The sequence below is a fragment of the Pieris rapae genome, chromosome 24, assembly GCF_905147795.1.
Source record: "Pieris rapae chromosome 24, ilPieRapa1.1, whole genome shotgun sequence".
Taxonomy (NCBI): domain Eukaryota; kingdom Metazoa; phylum Arthropoda; class Insecta; order Lepidoptera; family Pieridae; genus Pieris; species Pieris rapae.
The window spans coordinates 3183980-3207767 of NC_059532.1; the positions used below are offsets into that span (position 1 = coordinate 3183980).

Below are 23788 nucleotides of genomic sequence, written 5' to 3' on the forward strand. Positions count from 1 at the left end.
ATACTATTTCGACGAGAGCTTGCTTACTTTTTCTGACAAGAGTAGGGGGAGGGGGAGCCTGTATCTGAATGAATCTGCCTGTATTGAACTGTTTGTATCTGCCAAAGTCAAAGCCTATTTTCTTAGTTTATAACCAATATAATTTCAGACAGAAATCAGTCATAATTGAAGTTGATTTCGCCAGTTTAAGTTTCAAATTGATTTATATAATTGTATGAATTAAAATTAAAACAAATTTACACAACTAAGATTTATTTTAAATTTTATTTTAGAATGAATTCACAAGATAAATGATTCACAAACATATTTACATACATTAACAATTAATTTACATTTGTCATTAAAATCTAACACTTTGTAAGGCTCATATATTTTTAAAATTACATCACTATCAATTTTTTCTTTCACATATAATGTATTAATTAAAATAATGAAGACTTCGTCCTTGTCATTTATTGCTAGTAGTAAAAAACATCCAAATTTGAAATTAACTTTTTTAATTCTGAAAACTGCACATACTCCCTTCGGCATGATAAAGTTTGAATTATTAGCAAGATATTGTTCATGCTGCCACAGAGAAATATTGGCATTTTGTTTTTTTAATAAATTTTCTAAGCGATATGCTAAGCCGTCCTTTTTGTATTTGACTTTTTTATTTTTCTCTGCAGAGTGTGTTGTAAGTAAGAAACCTTCATGTTTTACAGGCATTGGCAAGCCTTGTGTAAAATCTATTATTTCTACCTCATCGCTGGTTTTTGAACTATTTTTAGGTGTCGAACATTCACTGATTGAATTTTGTGACAGAGATTCTGTACTTAAACTCCTCTGAAAATATGATTTAATTTTTTCTACTAATGCTGTTTTATTTTGATTGTTGTCAGATTTATAAACAAATTTAGTCGAAATCAAGGTAGGGCCTTCACTATTTCTTTTACATACTATAGGTGAAATGCATCGTTTCTTAACGCTACACTGATTTGTAACATTTGAATTAAATAACTTTTTACATACTTCTGAAGTGTTTTCTTTTAATTTTGAGACTAATACAGGACTTTTAGATCTTCGTTCATCAGTTATTGGTTGTAAAATAGGCGATGAAGATCCCTTAATTTTAGAATATAAGGGTGGCGAGTGGTTCCTCTTAAAGTTTGATATTGATTTTGACTGTCTTGGTTTAAGAATGGGTGAGGTGTTATAATTTCCTTGACTTTCTTGGGAGGTATCTGATATTGTTAAATGTAAATTGCAAATGTCATTGGTAAACATCATTTTGCTTGCTTTCCTTTTCCTTGTCTTAGAATGTTTTCGGTCTTGGATACTATTCATTTTACCACCATCATTCTCATTATCACTGGAACTACTGCATGACCACACAATTTCTTCAGAATTATCTTGAGAATTTAATAAACGAAATCTTGTAACAAAATCTGTTTTACGATGATTCATTTTGTGGTATAAACAATTTCTTTATTTATGAATTCAACATTTAAAGTAATAAAACAATTTACGATTTAATTTTCAACCAATGATAAAAACAAAGTAACACCGTTGACCATAATATTATGTTCTAGTTAAGATTATAAGTTCCAAGTTAATAGTAATAACTGATCAATTCAATATCAAGGCAGGTTTAAAATATAGTAATAATCTACAAATATAGAACTAATAAGGTAAATATTGTACAAATCATAGTACGTCAAGTATTAACTAATTCATATTTATTATTTAGCGCAGAATCGTCACTAACTCATTATAGAGCCAAATCGCCAAACTCTAATAATTCCCGAATCCTCAATCCACAGAGATGTCAATTGTCAATACAAAATACAAATGAACGCAGGGTACAGATTAATACGGAGGGATAAACAAATGACTAACAGTTGGCAAATGACCTCAGACCTAGTTACCTATGACATACATTAATAATGGCTTCTATTGTATTACAGATTCAAGAAATTTTGTTTAGTCAGAAAGAAACTTTGTAAAGATAAAACTAAGGTAAAACCCCAATAGTCTAAAGTTCTTATACGTAACTACTAAACGAATACATCAAGGAATAGTGTGTATTTTTTCTCGATCTCCCTTCCTCACTCTCTCAATCTTTCTCACTAGTCACTATAGCTCTCTCCCACCTCTCGCTCCATGGCACTGTGCGTAATGACGTTCGCTTTATCTCACTCTCTTTGACGATCTTCCTTACTTGCTTTTTCCCTACATTCGCTACATGGGTATTTGCTTCATGCTACGTTCCCCATTACTCACTCTCTCTCTTTATTTCGACAAAAACTTTGCACATCTTCGTGACGCTAATATAGTTATAAGTTAACCCTCAAGCGCTTAAAGAAGTTTCACTTCAAAAATAAATTTTATTTTTAAATTGATTGATGATACGGGCCTAGTTTTTCAAACCATAAGTCAGATTAACATACAGCTTACCGACGCAAAGGTTTTACATAATCTTTTTAATTTATCTAATGTTGGCAGTATTGTCACAACATTTCCCATCTGTTCTGTGTACAATTTCCTGGGTTCTGTTATTTTGCTAACTTCACATCGGTGGGTTCTCAAAACAAATAAGCTTAATATTATAGAAGTACTGTGTCGGTCTCGGTAACGCGTGTTCCGTTAACACTGAATTTTCTTAATTCCTTAGTTATTGTACCTATTGTGGTATATTTTATCCCAATTATAACTCCTAGTAGAATCTTAGATTTATAAAACCTGATTAAGCTTTCTCCGTTTTCTCAACCGAAGCCGGTTGGCGTCGTTGCCACAATGGAAGTTGAAAGCATTGTGTCCGACACTGAAAACGTGGTTATGGAAGAAAACGAGAAGCCGGTGGTAGAGCAAGGCGCTGGAGACGCCGCTGCCTCCATTTCAGGCCGTGTGCGTCGTAGGCACAAGAAATTGGCCCGTACTAACAGCAAGGAAGGAAGCAACGTATCCGCGCCGCTTCCTAAATATCGCAGCTGGAAGAATAGTCGTCGACCAAGGAACGGGCATGGCAGGGGCTTGCCTAAAAAAGGTAATTTATATGGTTCATAACTCAATTATCGTTTAATTAAAATAATGCGAAAAAGAAGTTTCGAGAGCGTATACAGTCTGAATTCAGATACAGGAGGGTGGTGTTTACTATAGACCGGTGGTCGAAATAGGTTTGCGGCAATTTCAAGGTCAAACATTTCTGCGCAGTTAGATGCACTATGTCTGTATGGATATATTTATAGACTCGCCCTTTTTAAATGCATTGGTGTAGGTCACGTACGTTGAATGACTTATTACACAATACTAAACAACTTTCAACATTGAAGGACTGTTTATTCCTATTAGTACTTAAGCTTTGCTTTATTTATATGTTAGCAATTCTTAGTAGGCATATAATTTTTTTTATTTTATTTTTTTAAATGTATAAGAATGCAGTTTTTACAAATTATTAAATTTGAAGTGAAATGTTACATTTTATCAATTGTTACTTTAACTACATTAGGTTAACATATAAATAAACATAAGTTATCGTAGCATCCCAATGGTATTTGTCAAGATTATAAATACAGCCAAGTCTTCTAAACTATCAATGCCCTTGTAACTATTGTCAGAAAACATAACTTGATAGTGTAAATGTGGGTTTGTACTTTGTAATAAATTTAATTAATTATTATATTTAAATAGTTACCTTGTTAGATAACTTCAATAACAGTAATAAATTCAATAACGATGTTTAGTTATAACTTTTTTAGTCATAATTTTTTGTGATTTATCCAAGTTTACCAATGTGTAAGTATATTACACATACAAATATTAATGAATACAGATTAAATAATGATTGTAATATAATAATAAAATATAATATTTTATTTTCCATGAATGTTATCAGGATTTATACAATTTTGATAGTATTATAATATGTATGAGCCAATGCAAAAATGTTGCATTTATTGTCTATAATAATGTAATAATTACTAATCAAAGCTATCAGTGATAAAAATCCAATTAAATGGTATAAATTAAAATCAAAGTGTGCTTAACTTTATTACTTTAAATACTCTAACACTAGCCTTATGACAATCTAGCTTATGTTATAAAACAAAATGTAACTTGATATGTCAAACTCAATTCTTGTATGAAGGTCAGTCGAATATTTTCTGTAAGCATTTTAGAAAAAACATACTTCAGTAATGTTACGGGCTTGGCATCATGTTTCTGCATTTTGGTAATATTTCATTATTGTAGCAAGTTGGCTGAGAACTTTAACATATGAGGAAACTGAGCACATTTTGGTCCAAATTCACTAGTTTAAGACAGCCCTAATTGTATACTTGACAGTGTGCACACACTCACTCACACACAAACTTGCATACATAGATTAAGTTTATAGCTATTCTTTTTAGAATTTGTATAGATAAGGGAAGTAGCGAGTCAACCCCAACACAAGTGTTTCTTGACTACTTACATAATATGTCTCATACTCATTTATTGATGTAAAAAATTTGAGAAACAATAAAAATTTTAATTTAAAAAAAAAGTAAGTTTGCAGGCTTCTGTTCCTACATTCTGTTAATATTTAAGTCAATTTAGTATTTGTTTTGTCTGAATTTGTTCTTCATCATATATTGAACACATACAAAGAAACATTAAATTATGTATTGTCGGGATTCAAATGCAACCTTGGGGTTGGGAATATCTGCTTTAATAATAACGGTTATTTTACAATTTATTACTTGTTTTGTCTGAATTTCTTCATCGTCATATATTGAACGCATGTACAAAAACATAAATGATGTATTGACAGGATTTAAATACAACCTTGGGGCTGGGAATATCTGCTATTTAATAACCATTATTTTACAGAGTAGTCGGGAATGCTAAGATGTAGTGTTTCTACTCTGATACAGTACAAGTACATCAGTATTCTTCACCATGTATGCCTTCTGTATAGACCCAATAAATTACAAAATTTAATCACATGTTGGGCACAGATGCTTAAAACTTTTACTTAACAACTATTAAATGCAGAGATCTTAGATTTATATATAATGAATGGTTTGCAGCTTCTAACTGAACAGTTTATTATCAAATAGCCTCAGAAATTGAATAAGACATATAAATAAATAAATCAGTGGCGCTACAACCTCTTTAGGTCCTGGCCTCATATGAATCTGTTTCATGATCATGTTTTAAATCTAATAGGCGAGTAGGTGATCCAGTGCCTGACACACATCGTCGACTTTTTGGGTCTAAGGCATGTCGGTTTCCTCACGATGTTTTCCTTCACCGTTCGAGCAAATGTTAAATGCGCACATAGAAAGAAACTCCATTGGTGCACAGCCCGGGATCGAACCTACGACCTCAGGTATAAGAGTCGCACGCTGAAGCCACTAGGCCAACACTGCTCATTGACAAAGACATATCATTACAAAATAACCAGAAATGAACATTGGTGATATAATACTATTTCCAAGGTGAAATTTGATAGATTTTGAAGTAATGGTTCCATAGGGTTACCAAATTTTATTTTAGTCCATTTTTAATTAAAAAAGCTTTTTTTTGTTGCAAACTTTTTACTTCTATATACACAAGTGGCGTTTATATAATTATAGGCAGTCAACGCACGTGAGCAGATGAGTCTTTCCGCGTGTGTGGGTCAAGATGTTGTTGCAACAATATTAATATTTCAGTCACATACATAAATAATTAACAAACATTCTTCGGTTGTTACACTAAGCTGAAAAACTAACGAAAATCTTTTTGAGTATAGCGTGCATACAGACGCGGCCGGAGAACTTTCTTTAGCGATAATTTTCTAGTAATATTAAATATAGTTCTCTGTGCGTTTTTTGCCAAGGTAGCACTTTAGACTTTATTTTCTCAAAACAGACAAAAATGTCACTTCACCAGAAAATACTTCAGGTAAACATAACATTGTAATCGTTCAATATTTACACATAATCACAAATTGTACATGCAATAAACTTAAAAGAAAAAGTAACTAAAGATAAACGAATAAAAACTCATTATATGAAAATAAAATTAAAAGTTTTTGTTTGACATATTCACCCAGCCCGATTTGTATGCATTGAAAAAAGTAATATGTTTTATTATTTATGGTTAGTTTATTATACAGCTTTATTAGACATTATAAGATTACACAAATTTGTGTCTAAATCTATTGAAAAAATCGAAAGAATACAGAATTATAAAAACACGTGGTCATCGATTTGTTTTCGTGACTAATACAACTGCGCAGTAGCGATAACGCGTCTCAAATTATCACTATGTGTGTTATTTTGGCAACACAGCCGTAAACACAATATTTAATAAGAGAAAAACACAGTTTTCATTTCAATTTTATTTAAATGAGTACATTCTTATCATTTCAATACATTAAACCAATGAAAAATATAATTGTAGTTAATTCTAATATACCTAATAAGCTTATATATAAGGACTATATATATATATATAGAGGAGTTTTAATAGTGTTAATTGATTCGCCTATTATGTTATACATATAACATGTGCGTTATCATTCGAGTCTTTATCTGTTATTATTACAATGTAACGTTGTGTTACCATGCGAGATATATTCAAACAGTAAACACGCACATAGAATTGAATACAAAGAAATTTAAATGTATTAAATTTGAATTGTTTTAATACAGTTTGCAAACAGTTATTGGCCTCGGAATCATGGAGTCTGGCGGCAGACAGGGCGTTGCCAAGGTGTTGCAGAGTTGGGAATTATTTTTAGAAAATTATTGTTTCTTCAATAAAAATCTTTAAGAATTCTTTTGTATGATCGGGATTTTTTTATTGGTATTGGACTTGTGGCTTCGGCGGGCGAATCATTGTGGTCGTAGATTCGATATTAGTGAATTATCACTAAATAAATTGAAAGCCCTCGTTAAAAGTAAATTTATAAATATAATAATAATATTATATTTATTAATGTTAGCTTAACAAATCCATGTACCTAATTGATCTGAATAAAAGGCTATTATTATAAATTAATAAATAAAGTCTTTTATAAATTTGACGAATACTTAAAAGATCCTAATCCTTGGGATTGTATGCTCCAGTTTAAACTATGTATGACTGAAAACTTAGTGATTAAAAAGAGTCGCGGAAAGTTTCTTAGCCTGTTCTTGTCCGCTCTACGCGATTGCCTTGGGAACTGATAGTAAATTTACAATTAAAGATAGTTTGAGTTTGAACCCGGCTGTGTCGACTTTTGCTTTTAATATGGACGAAGGGAAATATAGTTAGGATCAAAGCGATGACATGTGTCAGAGAGGGTTAAGTGATACCGCCCATGGACACTCTCAATGGGCGAATACCAAGGCTCGCGACGTTGTTGCCGGCATTTTTAGAATTGGTACTCTATATTATGTAGGTCGTAATTTTTTCTCCGGAGTTTTGAAGTTCAATTAAGTAGAGATAACAGCCGACACTTTCAAATTACAATAGTAAATTTTGTATGTAGTCGCAGTAAAGTAGTTAAATCCGAGAGTTAGTTGAATCTCTAGGCAGTTAATGAGAAGATCGATATTCAATCAAGTCGCTAAAGTTAGACAAGTGACTGCTGCTCCTTACAAACACAAACATTGTGTAAAAAAAAATTTGGCGATTAAAAAGAGTGGCGGAGAGTTTATTGCCAGTTCTTCTCTTCCGTTCTACGCCCTTGATTTGAAAACTAGATTACCTACTAACATAAATGTAAAATTAGATTCATTTAATTTTTTTTTTGACGTTCATAAGTGTACCTATATGAATAAATGAATTTTGACTTTGATTGCGCTAAACTCTGATTTAACTACTTTACTGCGACATGTTATAAATTTGTTGGAACTGTAGTTCGAATATCATTTTTCAAGACGCGACCTCCTTTGAACTTTGACTACCATGAAACATTATTGTTTTAATGAATGTGAATAACGATGTCATGTGTAGGTGGTGCTGGTGGTAAGGGTGTCTGGGGTCTGCCAGGCTCCGAAATGCTTGAAGAGTACGCGGAAGACGAGAACGATCCAAACTACGACTCTGAGGCAATAGCCAATGGTGATATTGAGTTTAAACAAGTGATTGTTGAGGCTGAGCCTGAGGAAATTGTGGTGAGTAGCATGATCTGTAATGGTGTCAATTGTCAGCTGTTTTTTTTTTTTAGAACAGGGGGCAAACGGGCAGGAGGCTCATCTGATGTTAAGTGATACCGCCGCCCATGACGTATGCTGACGACTATGAACTCCGGAGAAATGTTTTGTTAAAAAAAGGCTACATTTACAATGCAGCAACAAATGAAATAAGTCAACATTACACAGTAATGGATTAAAATATTTAAAAAAAAATTAAAAAAGTGTGTAATAATGTACACGCGTTAGAAGTTATACTTCTTTGGCGTATGGAAAAAAATAACTAAAATTCAGTAGTGATTATCGATAAATATTAAAATTAATCAAAAGATTTTATTTATATAAATAAATTATAATTATGAAATTGATTTTAAAATACTAAAATAATATTTATTTATTCAAACTGTTTAATTGTACTGTTACGAAATAGGTGTTCTTAATATAAAAATACTTGAACATAGTTATCGATTCCCATGCCACGTAGACCTAACTAAACGATGTAGAATTCAGTATGCGAGCATCGTAAAAATTCACTCATCAAAGCGTAAACTCTATGCAACGAATGTAGGGATAATTCGTTTTATAGAGAGTGTCGTTAATAAATAGGTATTAGAAAAAAAAGGTTCATTTCATACTAGTGTTAGCTACTAGGTACTACTAGTTACTGGTGTTAGGATTTTATTTGTTTGATAGATTTCGTATGTATATAGAGAATTAGATAAATGTAAATCACAGTTGAATTGATCAAGTTACATTTATTTGTTTTAAAATAAGTGTTGTTTGATGATTTTCTATTTTAAAAGAGAAGAGTAGATAGTTTTTTACGCCGGCTTCATCTCTCGGCCTACACTGTCGATGCCGATGAGTAAAGATGTCTAACGATTCAATTTTAATGGCATGGCATAAGTGATACCTGTATGTAATATTCCATAGTAAACATATTTATTTATTTAATAAATCTAAAATAGGTAAAATCGTGTCATGTGTAGGGACTGTAGCGACGCCATCTTGTATAGAGAAGCATTTTGGCGGGTTCCTGAAATTATCATTTTTAATAATCAATGGCTACGACTTTTTTAGTTCTGAGCCTCAGATTTTTTTATGCTGTGTCATGATCTAATAGGCGAGTAGGATCAGCCACCTGTACCTGAAACACGTTTGGGTCTTAAAACAAGCCGGTTGCCTCACGATGTTTTCATTCATCGACCGAAATTAATAGTAAAGTCCATTCAATTAAAAAATCATTTATTCATATAGGTAACATAAAGTTCACTTATGAACGTCAAAAATAAGAAATATACATTAAATGATTGGTACACAGTCGGGGATCGAACCTTTGACCAGAGATGAGAATTAACCCTAATAGAATACTCCTTTCTTTTGTTTCTTATCAAAATATACTCCGAAGTTGATGGCCACAGAGCAAGAATACAGAGAATAACCCAGCTGATATTTGTATACAAAACGTTATCAAACGCAAACATTTTGGCACGACCGAGATACGAGCCGCGCCTCGCCGGGTCGTTGACATCCGTATAGCGGTCACGCGTACAAGATATGAGCGGAAGCGGTTTGAAACATCCATTTATTCAAAAAACAAATATTAGGTCTGGGAAAATGAGAAGAGAATGAAATAGAATGTGAGAGGTTACTTTTGTAAAATTGTACAAATTGTTAGAAACTCATATTTTTATTTTATATAGCTTATCCTCAATTAGAGTAGTGTTGGCCTAGTGGCTTCAGCATGGCTGGATGCGGACAAGGCTAAGCTGTTACCGCGTCCTGCCTCTGGCGATTGTTGGTGGCTCCGTGGGGTTTCAGTGGGTCTGTACAGTGGCGAGTCCCACATAACCCCTCACAGGCAACTGTGTCACGGGAGGGTATGCGTAACGCATTTTCCCTCGAAAAAAAAAAAAAGTGGCTTCATTATGCGACTCTTGTTGTTCGTTGGTTCGATACCCGGCTGTGTACCAATAAACTTTCTTTCTATGTGTATTGCCTATTAGAAAAATTATCACAGGACTGATACAGAAACGGCACTATATTTTTTTTAAGATGACAAAGGGGTAACAAAAATGTTTTGTTTTGGTCAACCGCTTTCAGTTGATCACATATACCACACAATGCGTGGATTGATGTAATCGGTGTCGCAACGCCGAGGATTCGATAGTAATAGACGCGATTTGACACATTTATAAGTAAAATAGATTTGTTAAGTTAAGCAACGCATGGTGCGGTTGAAAAAATGATGGGTTACCATGAAGTAGACAAGTATGATTTTAAAAAACTAATTTGTAGTTAGTTTTATTGTTTGAGAATATTTAAGTTCGTGAGCAAATATATATTGAGCAGTGTACATATAATTTTGTATGAATGCACATATAATTATGTAAGTGCATACATACATAATTATATATGTGCTGTGCTCATTTAAACAAACAAAAGAAAGTGTTTAAACGACGTATTAGATTTAAACAGTGGATACAACATATCGGTCTCAGGGCATATATGTTACGAGTAATCTTTTCTACAATACATAACAAATATGGTAAAAATTTTATTTGTTTAATGAACTATTTCTAGTACACACTATTTTCTACATGTACACGATTATCTGGAGATGCCAATCTAAAAGAAGTAATCCACAAAAAGAATAGTAGAAACAGAGTAGATAGGGAAAGGTTGTACGAACACACAAATGAACTGGCCAAGATTTAACTTCAGGAGATGTAAATCGCCTAAAAAGGTGGAAAATACTAGAGACCTAGACCAGAGAAACTCACCTAAAATCTAGTTTCTATAACACATACATATAGGATACACTTAAGTTTCTTTCAATGGAATTGCAGCCAACCCAAATTATCCTCAGAAAATATATGATTATGGTTGATTGCAGATGAACGAGAACTAACCAACTAATTCTAACTAGGAATTTATGAATTTAAAGCTAGAACTGAACTCTAAACAATTAGTATAGATTTTTAAATATCTAAAGCAGAGTTTCCCAAACTTTTTTGTGTCGTAGACCCCTTGCCTTGGTTTCTGTAAATTTCTAACTGTAGTGAAGTTTAGTGTTGAAAACTTAAAGTAAAAACACATGTTAATTTATACATTTATTAATTGAATTTATATTAAAACTACTCAAAATATTTTTTTATTTCATAAGTACTTTTATAAATGTATTTGTTTTGATATTATAAGATAGTATGATGTAAGTGAGCAGTGTTGGCCTAGTGCCTTCAGCGTGCGACCCTCATACCTGAAGTCGTAGGTTCCATCCCCGGCTGTGCACCAATGGACTTTCTTTCTATGTGCGTATTTAACATTTGCTCGAACGGTGAAGGAAAACATCGTGAGGAAACAGACATGTCTTAGACCCAAAAAGTCGACGACATCTGTCAGTCACTGGAGGCTGATCACCAACTTAACAACACAACACAGCTAGATGAAAAAAGTATCGTGAAACAGATTCAGAAATCTAAGGCCAAGGCCAGCGCCACTGATTTATTTTTTTATTTTATGATGTAAGTTAATATGTTGAGATGTACTATCGTGGATCTGCAATTTTTTTTTTCGCTGACGTAGACCCCTTGCAGGTCCTCATAGACCCCTAGGGGTCGCTATAGACCACTTTGGGAATCACTGATCTAAACAGTTCCTCACGAAGTCTTAGAAGAAAAGTTTATGTATGGTTCTAATTTCAGCGTAAATCGGAGCCAGTGATACTGGAGTACTTCGAGCATGGAGATACCAACGCTGCGGCTGAAGATTTCTTGGAGTATGTCACGGCGAAACGGAGCCACTTGGTGAGTATCATGTTTCAATGTATGCTAAAATACAGGTTCACACCTAGTTCATGGTTAGATAAACCTGACTAATTTTGTTTATATATCTAGCGCAATTAGATATAAGTTATTTCTGTGAAACAAATTTGAAATAAATTGTTATTATTAATGTATTCGGGTAAAAAGAGTGCGTACAATGGCAGAAATGTAAATAATTAGTAATGTAAAAGCCCCAATAGATGATCATGTACCAGTTTATGATCACTCCACTCATGTATTTGTATATCTATATACAAATTGTATACGTGGTAATGATAATATAAATAAATAAAAAATCTGCGTTTTCTGCACAAGACATGCGACAGAATTGCCATCTAAAGTTCTAACATGTAAGTAAACGAATACATCAACCAATAGTCTATATTTTTTCTCGATCTTTCACACTCTCAATCGCTCTGTCCCTTTTCGACAAAAACGCTGCACATCTTCGTGACGCTAATATTATTATTGCGTTTCATCCGTAAATATTTTACCCTCATGCGCCTAAAGAAGTTTCACTTCACACGTCATATAGCCTCACTCCAGACTAAATATAACTAACTACTGAAAAGGAAGTTTAACATAAGAAAGTGTCTAATATTGTTAGACATATCATTTATTACAAACAAAAACACACACAAAGAAAACACTTTTTTACGGATTATAGTTATTTATTATTGTATTTAAACTTATAATTATTTAGACATAATTTTAAATCATGACATAATTTGAAACCGATGTTTCTGGTAAAAACACACACACACAAAATCATCAATCAATCAAAGAGAAAAAATGAAATGTATATACATATATATTTTTTTCCCTGGATGAAACATTTTTTTATAAGCTGATTTCAATATCATGAACTTATAAAAACAACCTCTGCCATCATAAGCCTGCTGCAATTAATAGTAATTAATTAATTAACAACTAATTTTTTTTTAATTTTTACTTTCTCATGTTAGTTACATGTAGTAAGTTAAATTTATTATTTATTATATACCTCACTGTAGTAGGCACCCATCTCTATGATTGCTATACTTACCTGCAGCCAGGTGAGAAAAGGTAAATAAATGTAGCTTATTTCCCTCACATGTTAATTAAAAAATCTAAGTACAATTATAAACGGCTAAGTACAATTAAAAAAAAACAGAAGAATAAAATTAAAAAACTGAAATATGACATTTAAAAACAACAAATAATACTAAGGGCCTGCAACAAATAATTTAATGACAAATAGCGCTATCTGATATTCATGAAACTCAAAAATCCTGTTTATCCTACCAATAAGTAATAAATAGCTTATTTGGAACTTATCCGGACATTGTGAAACAGACCCTAAGAATTTAAAACTACTACTTAAAAAAAATAGAGTTTTCCCGCTTCTCCAAGTACTTCTTGACTATAAGGGGGTAATTAAAGATATTAATAAAATAAATACAAAAATGTTTTTTTAAGGTATGCGAAACAATTGTTGAGATCGCGTTGGACCACAAACCGTCGCACTGTGAAATGGCTTCCGTTCTGATATCGGATTTGTATGGGAGAGTGTTCTCGGTACGAGATATCAGTTATGGTGAGTATCATCACATCATTATCTCTAATATATAAAATTCTCGTGTCGCGGTGTTTGTAGTTAAACTCCTCCGAAACGGCTTGGCCGATTCTCATGAAATTTTGTGTGCATATTGGGTATGTCTGAGAATCGGACATCTATTCTTCATCCCCCTAAATGTTAAGGGTAGTCCACCCCTAATTTTTTTGAAATTTTTGATAAAAGTGCATTTTTTAATTTTTTATGATACAGCATTAAAATATACAACCCTAAATTTTAAACCATCTACGATCTACCTTAATTTTTATTTGTTAATTAAAAACTTACGACTTGAACTCTGAGGTTTATATAGAGAAAAAATCACAGGAAAACCGAACAATCCGGTATGTACTAAAAATGTAGGCTGATTAAATCACATGAGGGAGAAACGAAGTTCGCGGGGGCAGCTAATTACCAAATAAATTAATAAAAGCACTATTTAGATACTAATTTAACACTTATCTAACCAAGAAACCAAAATTTTGACAATTAAACAATTAAATGTTTATAGCTGTATCTTCTCTATTTATATAAAGTTCTCGTGTCACAATCTTTCACATACTCCGAAACGGCTCGACCGATTCTTATGAATTTTGTCTCAGTCGTAATGAGAAATAAAGTTCTTTAAACATTAAACTTTTTTTTTTGTATTCTTCATTACTAAATGTCTCCTCTCTCAAGGCATGAGGGATTTTGAGATTCATAATTTATCTTTTTTGATTTTGTCTGATACCCCTGATTTTTCCCTACCATTAGTTTGGCTTCTCTTCTATATGGTTGACAGTGTTGGTTAGTTTAAAATGGACGAGAGCGATTAGGATATTAAAAAAAGTATAAAAGTACCGACTGCAGCGCCATCTGCCAGGTTGATTTCTGAATCTAAATGCAGGGCTCCACCCAAATGCAAAAAAAATCGTTCAAATCGGTCCAGCCGTTTGAGAGGAGTTTAGTAACACACACGTACAGTAGAAATATATATCTTGCAATCCTATCTGGTAAGTTACTCCAAACTGCACAAGTTGTGCAAATTTCATTCAAATCGGTTAAGTAGTTTAGAAGTACGTATCACAAATAACATCGTCGAATATACGCTCAGTGATAAACAATATGGTTGTGCTAAAAATCAATTTTTACCCCTTGATATTTTCATTTCCACATTACAAAGATTTACTTGATATGTGTATAATCTTGTGTGTATTTGTGTTGTATTAATACGAACGAATGTTTCATACAATTACTGTGAACAGGAAGGCGAAGCCCGATTTATATTTCTATTATTTTCAGCATTTGAAAGATTATTGGACAAGTTACCCGATCTCATATTGGACACGCCCGATGCAGCAGTACTCTTGTCTAACTTCATCGCCAGGTGTGTCGCTGATGATTGCCTGCCGCCTAGATTTGTTCAGGCCATGTCCAATGTGGAGTTGAATCCGCCTGCCAGGTAATTTTTCTGAAGTAAAACTTCTTTAAGCGCGTAAGGGTTTTTTTACGGAAATTTCACGACAGTAACAACAATTTATTAAGTATTTAAATACATTTTGTTTTTTTTTTGGGATTCACCGCTGGCCTTCACTTAATTTGTGTGAATAAAAACAAAACAAATACATATATACAAATACACGGAGTGATCAGATACTGGTATATGATCGTCTATTGCGGCTTTTACGTTAGTAATAATTTTCTTGCCATGTATCTCTAATCTCTTGTATGTCAAAATGGTCAATCTGTCAGAATCGAAACTCGTATGACAAACTGTCAGAGTGGAATCTCGTATGTCAAAATGTCATACCTTTTTACAACACTCTTGAAGAAACCTAAAGCTTTACATCGATAAAATGTTTAATCTAAAAAAAAATTAAAATTGCAGACAAACTATCCAAAGAGCGGAGACTCTATTGTCTATGAAGCATGGACTCGTCCGACTGGACAACATATGGGGCGTTGGTGGTGGTATCAGGTAAGATTTTAGTGTTATAACATTTGCCCCCAGCACATCTTCTTATATATAAAATTCTTGTGTCACGGGGTTAGTAACCGAACTCCTCCGAAACGGCTCGACCGATTCTCATAAAATTTTGTGTGCATATTGGGTAGATCTGAGAAGCGAACAACATCTATTTTTCATTCCCCTAAATGTTAAGGGTAAACCCCTAAATTTTTTTATTTATTTTTTAGACAAATTTTTCGTTTTCGTTTTTTTTACGATACACCATACAAAAATACATGCAACCCTAAATTTTCACCCCTCTACAATCATCCCTTATGTTTTTTTTTTGTTAATTATAAACTTTAATTTTTTGGCACAAAAACATGGCAAAACAACGTTTGCCGGGTCAGCTAGTAAAATATACAAATCTCCTGTCACGATGGTTGTCCACTTTAAATACTGGAAATAAAACGCTTTTTATTTATTTATTTATTAACATAGTAAATAAGATCTTAGGGTGACCTGGAAGAGATCGCTTGTTAGCGTTAAGGCCGCCCGTTGCATCCATTGTAATTTTTTTGTATTGTGTTATTTGTGTTTGCAACGAAGTGTGAATAAATAAATGAAAATATTTCCAGGCCAGTCAAATCTCTGATCCGTCAGATCCAACTTCTCCTGAAAGAGTACCTGACGTCGTCTGACTTGACTGAAGCCATGCGTTGCGTGAAGGATCTGGAGGTGCCCCATTTCCACCATGAGTTGGTGTATGAGGTGACTATGACGATAACTATAGTACGGACGCGGAGCACGAAGAATTTCGTACAATGACCTTTGGGCCTACTGCCAGTGGTTAAAAACATTTTTTTTATAAGTACGAATATTAAAAACGGTAGCTTTGTTTTTTATTTAGACTAAACGGCTTGATGGATTTATAAAAAGGAAAAGTTATGATTGCGACTAAGATTTGGTAAAAAAATAACAGAAATACTCTTAAAAAAACATTTAATTTTAGTCAGAGGCATCTATTTCTGATGAACTATCAGATGTTTCGCCAGATACGTTACTACTTATATACTATACTATAACAAAACAAACCAAAGTACATGTGCACCACCACATGTCTTTATGGTTATGACTAAAAGGTTTACAATCTCTGAATACGGCGGTCACTGCATCTGTGTGAGCGAAACGGCAATATGTTTATGCGCGAGCGACAAAGACATAAGATGAGGGGTCATTCTACGAAATTCTTCGTGCTCCGCGTCCGTACTATAGATGGGACTGTTTAGGACTCATAAACACGCGTGGGAATATAAAATATTAATTAGTGGCACGACAACCTCTTTTAGGTCTTGGCCTCAGATTTCTGAATCTGTTTCATGATCATTTTTTAAATCTAATAGGCAAGTAGGTGATCAGTCTCCAGTGCCTGACACACGTCGTCGACTTTTTGGGTCTAAGACATGTCGGTTTCCTCAAAAATTTATGATACAGTATTAAAAAATATAATAATATTAAATATTATATAAGTAGTACATTAATAACAGTAAATAAAATAGTTATAGGTAAATAATATAGAAAATAAATAAAATAAGAAGATATTAATTTTAATTAGTTAATTAAGCGTTAGGAGATGGGTCAATGTAAAAAGTTATATTTGTAGGAAATAAATTTTATTTTATTTATTAAAAAATACATACAGCCCCTAATTTTAACCCCAATAAAATCAACCCCTATTTTTTATTATAAATGATATATATGACGTTTGACAGGTCAGCTATAATATCTATATATATATATAGGTATATCTATAATATTATTTTCAGACCGTCTTGTTAGCAGTTGAAGCGATCAACACTAGTGTTGAAGAACAGCTTTGCACGTTCCTGTCGGAACTGCGACGCTGTGTTATTGTCACACCAGATCAGATGGACAGGGTGAGTTTTTGAAATATATAAATTCTGACTTTTCATATGTTGGTACTAAAAATTTCACTGATTTTTATTGGATTGGAGTGTCCATGGGCGGCGGTATCACTCAACATCAGGTGAGCCTCCTGCCCGTTTGCCCCCTGTTCTATTAAAAAAAAAGTGAAACTTTTAGTTTTCAAATTTTTTCGTCTGTGTGGCGCATGTCGCGTGACGGTCGGCCGCGGAGTGGGGATAAAGTGAAAGGCGCTCGTCATAGCAGCCGAGGCCAATATGGCGGCGCATATAGTTCGCAGCAGCTGACCGTGTAGTGTATAGACTTTTATTCATTTGTGCCAGTGCTCCACGCTATTTTAATATGTGTATATAATCTAAATAATTGTTAAGTATTATGTATGTTATGTACTCTCTAAGACACAGAATTCAATAAAAATATTATTTGGGGACTTAGTCTACTTTTATTAGTCCCATTATCATTCCAATTTTCCAAGTATAAAATTAAGTATGATAAAGCGATTTTATACCCTTAATGGAATATTCCAAAAATGTTTAGTCTATAATGTGAAAAATAGTTTCACTTTTACCGTAGTTTCATAAAACCACAACATATTTATTAATGTATATAATATATTTCAGGGTTTTCTCCGAGTGCTAGAAGATATGTCTGATATAGTGTTGGATGTGCCCCTGGCGTACATAATGCTGGATCGCTTCGTTGAACGGTGCCAGCACAAGTTCAGATTGGGCGAGACTGTTCTCAAGCGTATGCCCACTCGGTGAGGAAATTGTATTAGATTTAATGTCAAAATATAATTACAGCAATGTTGGCCTATTGGAGTGGTTTGATTCCCGGCTTTGTAGCAATGGAATGTATGTTATGGGTTTGTGTGAAATAAAACAAGAAAGGCGTAAAAGTGTTATCTCTTCTGAAAAAAGCGTAAGAGCCGTGATCTCTGCCTACCTCTTTAAAAAAAAGCGTAGTCGTGATCTATGCTTACCCCTTTGGATAAAAGCGTAAAAGCAGTGATCTCTGCCTACCCCTTTTGAAAAAAAGCGTAAAAGCCATCTCTGCCTACCCCTTCTGAAAAAAGGCGTGAAGATATAAATAATACTGTATTTGTTTGAATGCGGCGATGTCACAAACTACTATTTTAACGATGTATCTAGGAAAGACTTTGGGTATATAACGACCTTATTAACGGGTCGAACCGAGTGTCTGGGCTAGTTATATTTATACTTAAGAGTTTCTTTAGTTTTGACGTTGAAGTTTTCAATTATTATTTTTTTTGTTTCAGAGGTCGCAAACGCTTTGTGTCTGAAGGTGACGGTGGCGCCATCAAGGACCACGTACTCAAACTGCGCGAGTAAACCCGCCGTATACGCATAGTATGGTGTATAATGTATTTTTTTTAACGAAAAAAAAAATTTTTTTTTTCTTTGTAAGTTGTATGAAATTTTGTAAGATTTTTTTTCAATTTCTCGGGTATTATATTTTTTACATTCAGTTAGATATTTTTTTAATATGTTAAGGCTTTTTTATTACACATATTCCAGGTTATATTTTTTTTTTAAGTAATTAAAACATACCTTTTTGACATGCAAATGTCAAAATTTGACAGATACTGGATTCATTTGTAACAATTATTTGTTGCTGGTTTCAATCCCGTATTATCGATTATACATTATACGCCAGCTGTGTATTGAAGTTTTTATTCCTATATTATTAGGAATGCTTTTTTGTGTCATACGTTTTGAGGGTATGAATGTTGTAACTACCCGCATTGGAAAAAAAAACGGATTCGTACTTAAAATTCCAAAAATCATAACAGTTGCATATTCAGTTACCAATAATAGATATTTTTATACAACACACACACACAAATCTACCAAAATTGAAGTTTTAACTTACCGATTTGAATCCGGTTTTTAAGTACGAATACCGCAATTAAATTCTTGAAAAGAATGCTATGTGATGGACTGAGTAACTTTATGGTTAGTGTCTTAGTGTTAGTACAAAGTTTAAATTAATGATTATATGTAAATTTTAATGCTAATTGATGATTGTATAAAGTGGTTAGGCGCAGGTGTCCGTTTTCTGAAACTTTGAAAATTCTCCATATATGACTGGCGCCATCTGTTATCGTTGGTATGAACATTTGATTTCGCTATGATTCCAACCGAAACAATTTATATTTAACATGTTTTATTAATGATAATGCTTCAGATAAAAGCCGTTTGAGTTTTCATGCTCTCAATTTTGCACAACCAAGCCACTTTATATATCATTGATAAATAAGCTGTCTATACACAAGATGTTAGGATTGTGTATCGGCAGCCTTTGCTTACAGTTTATATAAGACGTTTATCATTGGAACTTGAAGTACTCTAGATCTTTAATGTTTTACCTGATTGAAACGCGAACAATTTCACATTTAATCAATCAGTTTTGGACCGTACAGAATAAATTTGAAGTCGGTTTTGAAAAAAATTGGTTTTCATTTTGATATTAAATTCTAAAATGAACTACTATATGTATGTAAAAGTACGTTTTTTAACATACTAAAGTCTTGCTTAACGCTAAATCTGATATCTAACATTGCCAGTGTGCATTGTGACGGTCGGATATCATAGATAGCGCTGAGTCAGATTTGTGGTCCCTAAATTCAACTTAATTTTACTAGATCTTTAGTATTTCAACAGTTTTTTAAAGGATTGAATGTATCGAAATCGAAACAATTTGACAAAAAGTGGCAACACTCAAATTAATAGTCTATGACAGTTTCGTCAAGTCAAAGTAAAATCGTTTGTTTGCTTATGAATGGGTATTTAAGCAATACTAGTTTAGGATATGTTAAATATATTAAAACTACTGGCATGTACACAATCCAATTTTTCCAATAAATGCATTTATGAAGATGTTTTTTATTCCGATATTCCATGCAGTCTGTGGCAACAGATAGGGCCGAAACACATAACGCAAACTGCTTATTTTTGCGGCGCCGCAACGCCAAAATCGGCAGTTGCGTTATGTGTTTCGGCGTCGCGAAACAGGGCATTATGGTAGGGTAACCATTTTCTCGTGATTTTTGAGTGTGGATAGACGTCTCTCTGCGATGGATCGTAATAAACTTATTGCTTATTTGTTATTAAGAAGACATTATTCTATCTTAAAAATACGGCAAAGAAGATACTGGATACATCCATTAAGTAAGGGTATGAATCCAAATGGCGAGTTCTTTTCTAAAAAATACGAAGCATTAAAGATAGACGAAAAAAAATTTGTTGCCTACTTTAGAATGAGTATATCATCATTTGAAGAGCTATTAAGCGAGTTATCAAAATATATACAGAAGAAAAAAAATAAAGGAAGGAAACCAGTTACTGCTTTGGAAATGCTGGGCTTAACTTTAAGGTAAAACAAATAGGTTTCTTATTTTTTTTTTATTGATGTTTATGGCACTCGGAATCAAATGTTTAGTTTTATTTGTACCCCTGGCTTTATACACCTGTGGTACTAGCGGGGTGTCGATAAAAATTTTGCATCACTAGTGTTCATGGTTTGGGGGTACCTAGTGGTACAAAGCCAGGTTCAAATGAAACAAGACAGAATCAAATTAAGCTTTTTGCATTATACAATTTTCTTACTTTAAGAATACTTAAATAGGCCTTAAAAAATGTAATGATCAATTTAAGAAAAATCAAACTCCTCATCTTGTGAAACATAGGAAGTAGCTGACGTTTCGTCCAGTAAAAATGGTGAATTTATTGGACGTTGTTGGTTTGATGATGAGGTAGTCCTCTGTTCAGTAATCGAACTTCCAGGAGTAGAAGTGTGGTAGCCACTCTGAACCGTATTATCGTATCTCATAGTTGAATATCCTTGATTATAACCCTGATGCTGATATTCTTGATTATAGCCGTGATGTGTATTTTGATGAATTGAAGGTTGAAGAATGTCCGTTAATATTTGAAGCACCCGACTTTGAAATATCAATGTTTGATTCTCATTTAACGTTTGTAGAGATGGTAAAATCCCCTTGAAAAAATGCAAATGTCTATTCTCCGGTGTTTTTAATATTGCCAATAAATCTTCTTCAATATCATCCTTATCATCTGCCTTTCGTTTTCGTGGTTGACTTTTATAACGAGGCAATGCCGTTATTTCATTCTCAATATCTCCTTCCGTTACACATAAACTGGAATCAGTTGCATTTTGTGAAACCTTTTTCAAAAACTGTAATTGTTTATTCAAGTGATATTCTTTAATTTTTGCAGCTCCAGCTCCTGATCGATTGGCATCTTTTAGTTTTTTTTGATATTTAGCAAAATTATCTTTTATGGCCTTCCACTTCTTGACTAAATCATTACCTGCAACAAATAACTTCACAAGTGAAAAATAGTAATAAAGACTAAAATTCCCTAGATTCCATTTATACTACATATAAAATTTGATATAACTTTCATAAGTACTTTCGGTCCATCCAATTTCATATAAATGGCTGGCCGCCGAAAAAGAACAATTTTCTGCTTTTTCTTGACTTAGGCAAGTTAAAAACTGATTGACTTTGCCTAGAACAACCATAATGTAAAATATTTCTTGAGTACTTCTTTGAAAAACTACCTGTCTATCTTTGAAAATCTATTCCTTTAGCAACACTATTACCTGCGCAGTTTGAGTTTGATTATACCTACATTTGTATTATTTTATTATTTGCCTACTAATTATTATTTCATTTTAGATTTCTAGCAACCGGCAGTGACTTTAAAACCATGCATACGAATTACTTCCGAGGAGCAAGTACAATAGCAAAAATTGTAAGGACAGTTTGTCGCGCCATATGGAAACATCTATCAAGTCAAAATATACCTCCTATAACAAAACAGGTTCTAGAAGATGTCGCTATTGAGTTTGACAAGAAAGCAAATTTTCCTAACTGCATAGGAGCTCTTGATGGTAAACATGTCCGTATTACATGTCCTGCGCACAGTGGATCACTGTTTTACAATTATAAGGGCTATAATTCAATAGTTTTATTAGCTCTTGTAGATTCTAGATATAGATTCATTTTTGTCGATATAGGAGCGTATGGCAAGGAAAGTGACTCCACCGTTTTCCAGAACTCTAAACTTTATGATTTGATTATGACACGCAAATTACCTATTCCTGTACCAAAGCCTTTACCAGGTTCTCAAAATGAAACTCCATTTGTTTTTGTAGGAGATGAAGCATTCTCAATTTCGAATAACGTCATGCGCCCTTACTCAGGGAAACATTTGTCGGTACAACAAAGAGTTTACAATTATCGACTGAGTCGTGCCCGAAGATATGTCGAGTGCGCTTTTGGCATCCTAGCCAATAAATGGCGCATATTTCATCGATCTATGAATGTGCAATACGAATTTGCGACAGACATTATCAAGGCATGTTGTGTAATGCACAACTTTGTTTTGAATCGAGATGGAGTACAAGCGACCGATGACATTATCTTTGATGATTCTGATCTGCAAATGTTGCATTTGCCCACAGCAAATGAAAATAATTTAAGCCCACATCTAATACGGAATGATTTTTGTAATTACTTTTCCAGTGATGTTGGCGCCCTAAGTTGGCAATTAAACAAAATATGAATGTTCGTATACCTACTCAGTTCAAAATACAAATAATACCTTAATACATTTGATTCAAACTATTTAACATGTTGTGAACTGCGAATAAACAATTTAAATGGCAATTTGGTTTTATTTATAGTATTTGTTTACCTTTTTGAATAAGAGCGCGAGAAAAAATATAATTTTAACTTAGAGAAAATCTTTTGCATAGGGCATTAAAATAAATGGTGTATTTCATATGATTAAAAAAAAAAGATACATGCTACTTACATTAAACTACAATTTTTACAATTTAAACCGCGGATCAGATTTTTACGTTTTTACTACAGTAAAATTGTAGTTTTATTGTGAATAGTGATCGCGTAAACCTAAGACAATACTATGTTACTACTTACCCAGTTTTGATTTTTCGGTTGAGTTTTTTTCCTTGTAATCAACATAAAAGATCTCACAAATGCTTTTCCATGCTTCTTGTTTTATAAATTTGTCTTTATAGGTTTTGTCACTAGTATCCCACAAACAACGGTGTTCCTGAACCGAAGATATAATAAACAGATCGACGTCAACGTCAGACATTTTAATTTTAAAACTGCTTCTCGGTTGACACATGTTGTTTGCAAGAGTGTTAGAAACAAACTGCATCCTTGTCAACAAGTATGACGTCATAACGCTGGAATTCGCGTCGTGCGTTGCGGCGCCGCACCGCTATAGCGCACTGCTGATTTCAGCGGCGCGGCGCCGCAACGCGCTTATGTGTTTCGGCCCATAAGATTGCA

The 23788-nt window shown here is 33.3% G+C and overlaps 4 protein-coding genes across 5 annotated transcripts; 2 read left to right on the plus strand and 2 right to left on the minus strand.

Moving 5' to 3' along the window:
- Positions 1-256: 256 nt before the first annotated feature.
- Positions 257-2387, minus strand: LOC111001680. The gene has a single exon (XM_022271666.2). It carries the CDS (start codon positions 1444-1446, stop codon positions 280-282), a length of 1167 nt encoding a protein of 388 aa, XP_022127358.2. The 5' UTR covers positions 1447-2387; the 3' UTR covers positions 257-279.
- A 138-nt stretch (positions 2388-2525) lies between these two features.
- On the plus strand, positions 2526-20316 carry LOC111001683 (programmed cell death protein 4). Its single transcript, XM_022271672.2, has 10 exons — positions 2526-3025; positions 7948-8108; positions 11831-11932; positions 13409-13526; positions 14829-14988; positions 15415-15504; positions 16113-16245; positions 17301-17411; positions 18039-18178; positions 18698-20316. The coding sequence occupies exons 1-10, from the start codon at positions 2776-2778 to the stop codon at positions 18768-18770; spliced, it is 1338 nt and encodes a 445-aa protein (XP_022127364.1). The 5' UTR covers positions 2526-2775; the 3' UTR covers positions 18771-20316.
- Positions 20317-20401: 85 nt separating this feature from the next.
- Positions 20402-23768, minus strand: LOC123690370. Its single transcript, XM_045633758.1, has 2 exons — positions 23408-23768; positions 20402-21770 (listed from the first exon to the last, which is right to left on the minus strand). Exons 1-2 carry the CDS (start codon positions 23676-23678, stop codon positions 21091-21093), a joined length of 951 nt encoding a protein of 316 aa, XP_045489714.1. The 5' UTR covers positions 23679-23768; the 3' UTR covers positions 20402-21090.
- On the plus strand, positions 20516-23417 carry LOC123690369 (protein ALP1-like). Of its 2 annotated transcripts, XM_045633757.1 has the most exons (3): positions 20516-20814; positions 22142-22356; positions 22621-23417. In XM_045633757.1, the coding sequence occupies exons 1-3, from the start codon at positions 20516-20518 to the stop codon at positions 23028-23030; spliced, it is 924 nt and encodes a 307-aa protein (XP_045489713.1). In that variant the 3' UTR covers positions 23031-23417. The 2 variants fall into 2 exon arrangements, with proteins under 2 accessions (XP_045489713.1, XP_045489712.1); XM_045633756.1 differs by having other exon boundaries at positions 22142-23417.
- Positions 23769-23788: the final 20 nt, after the last annotated feature.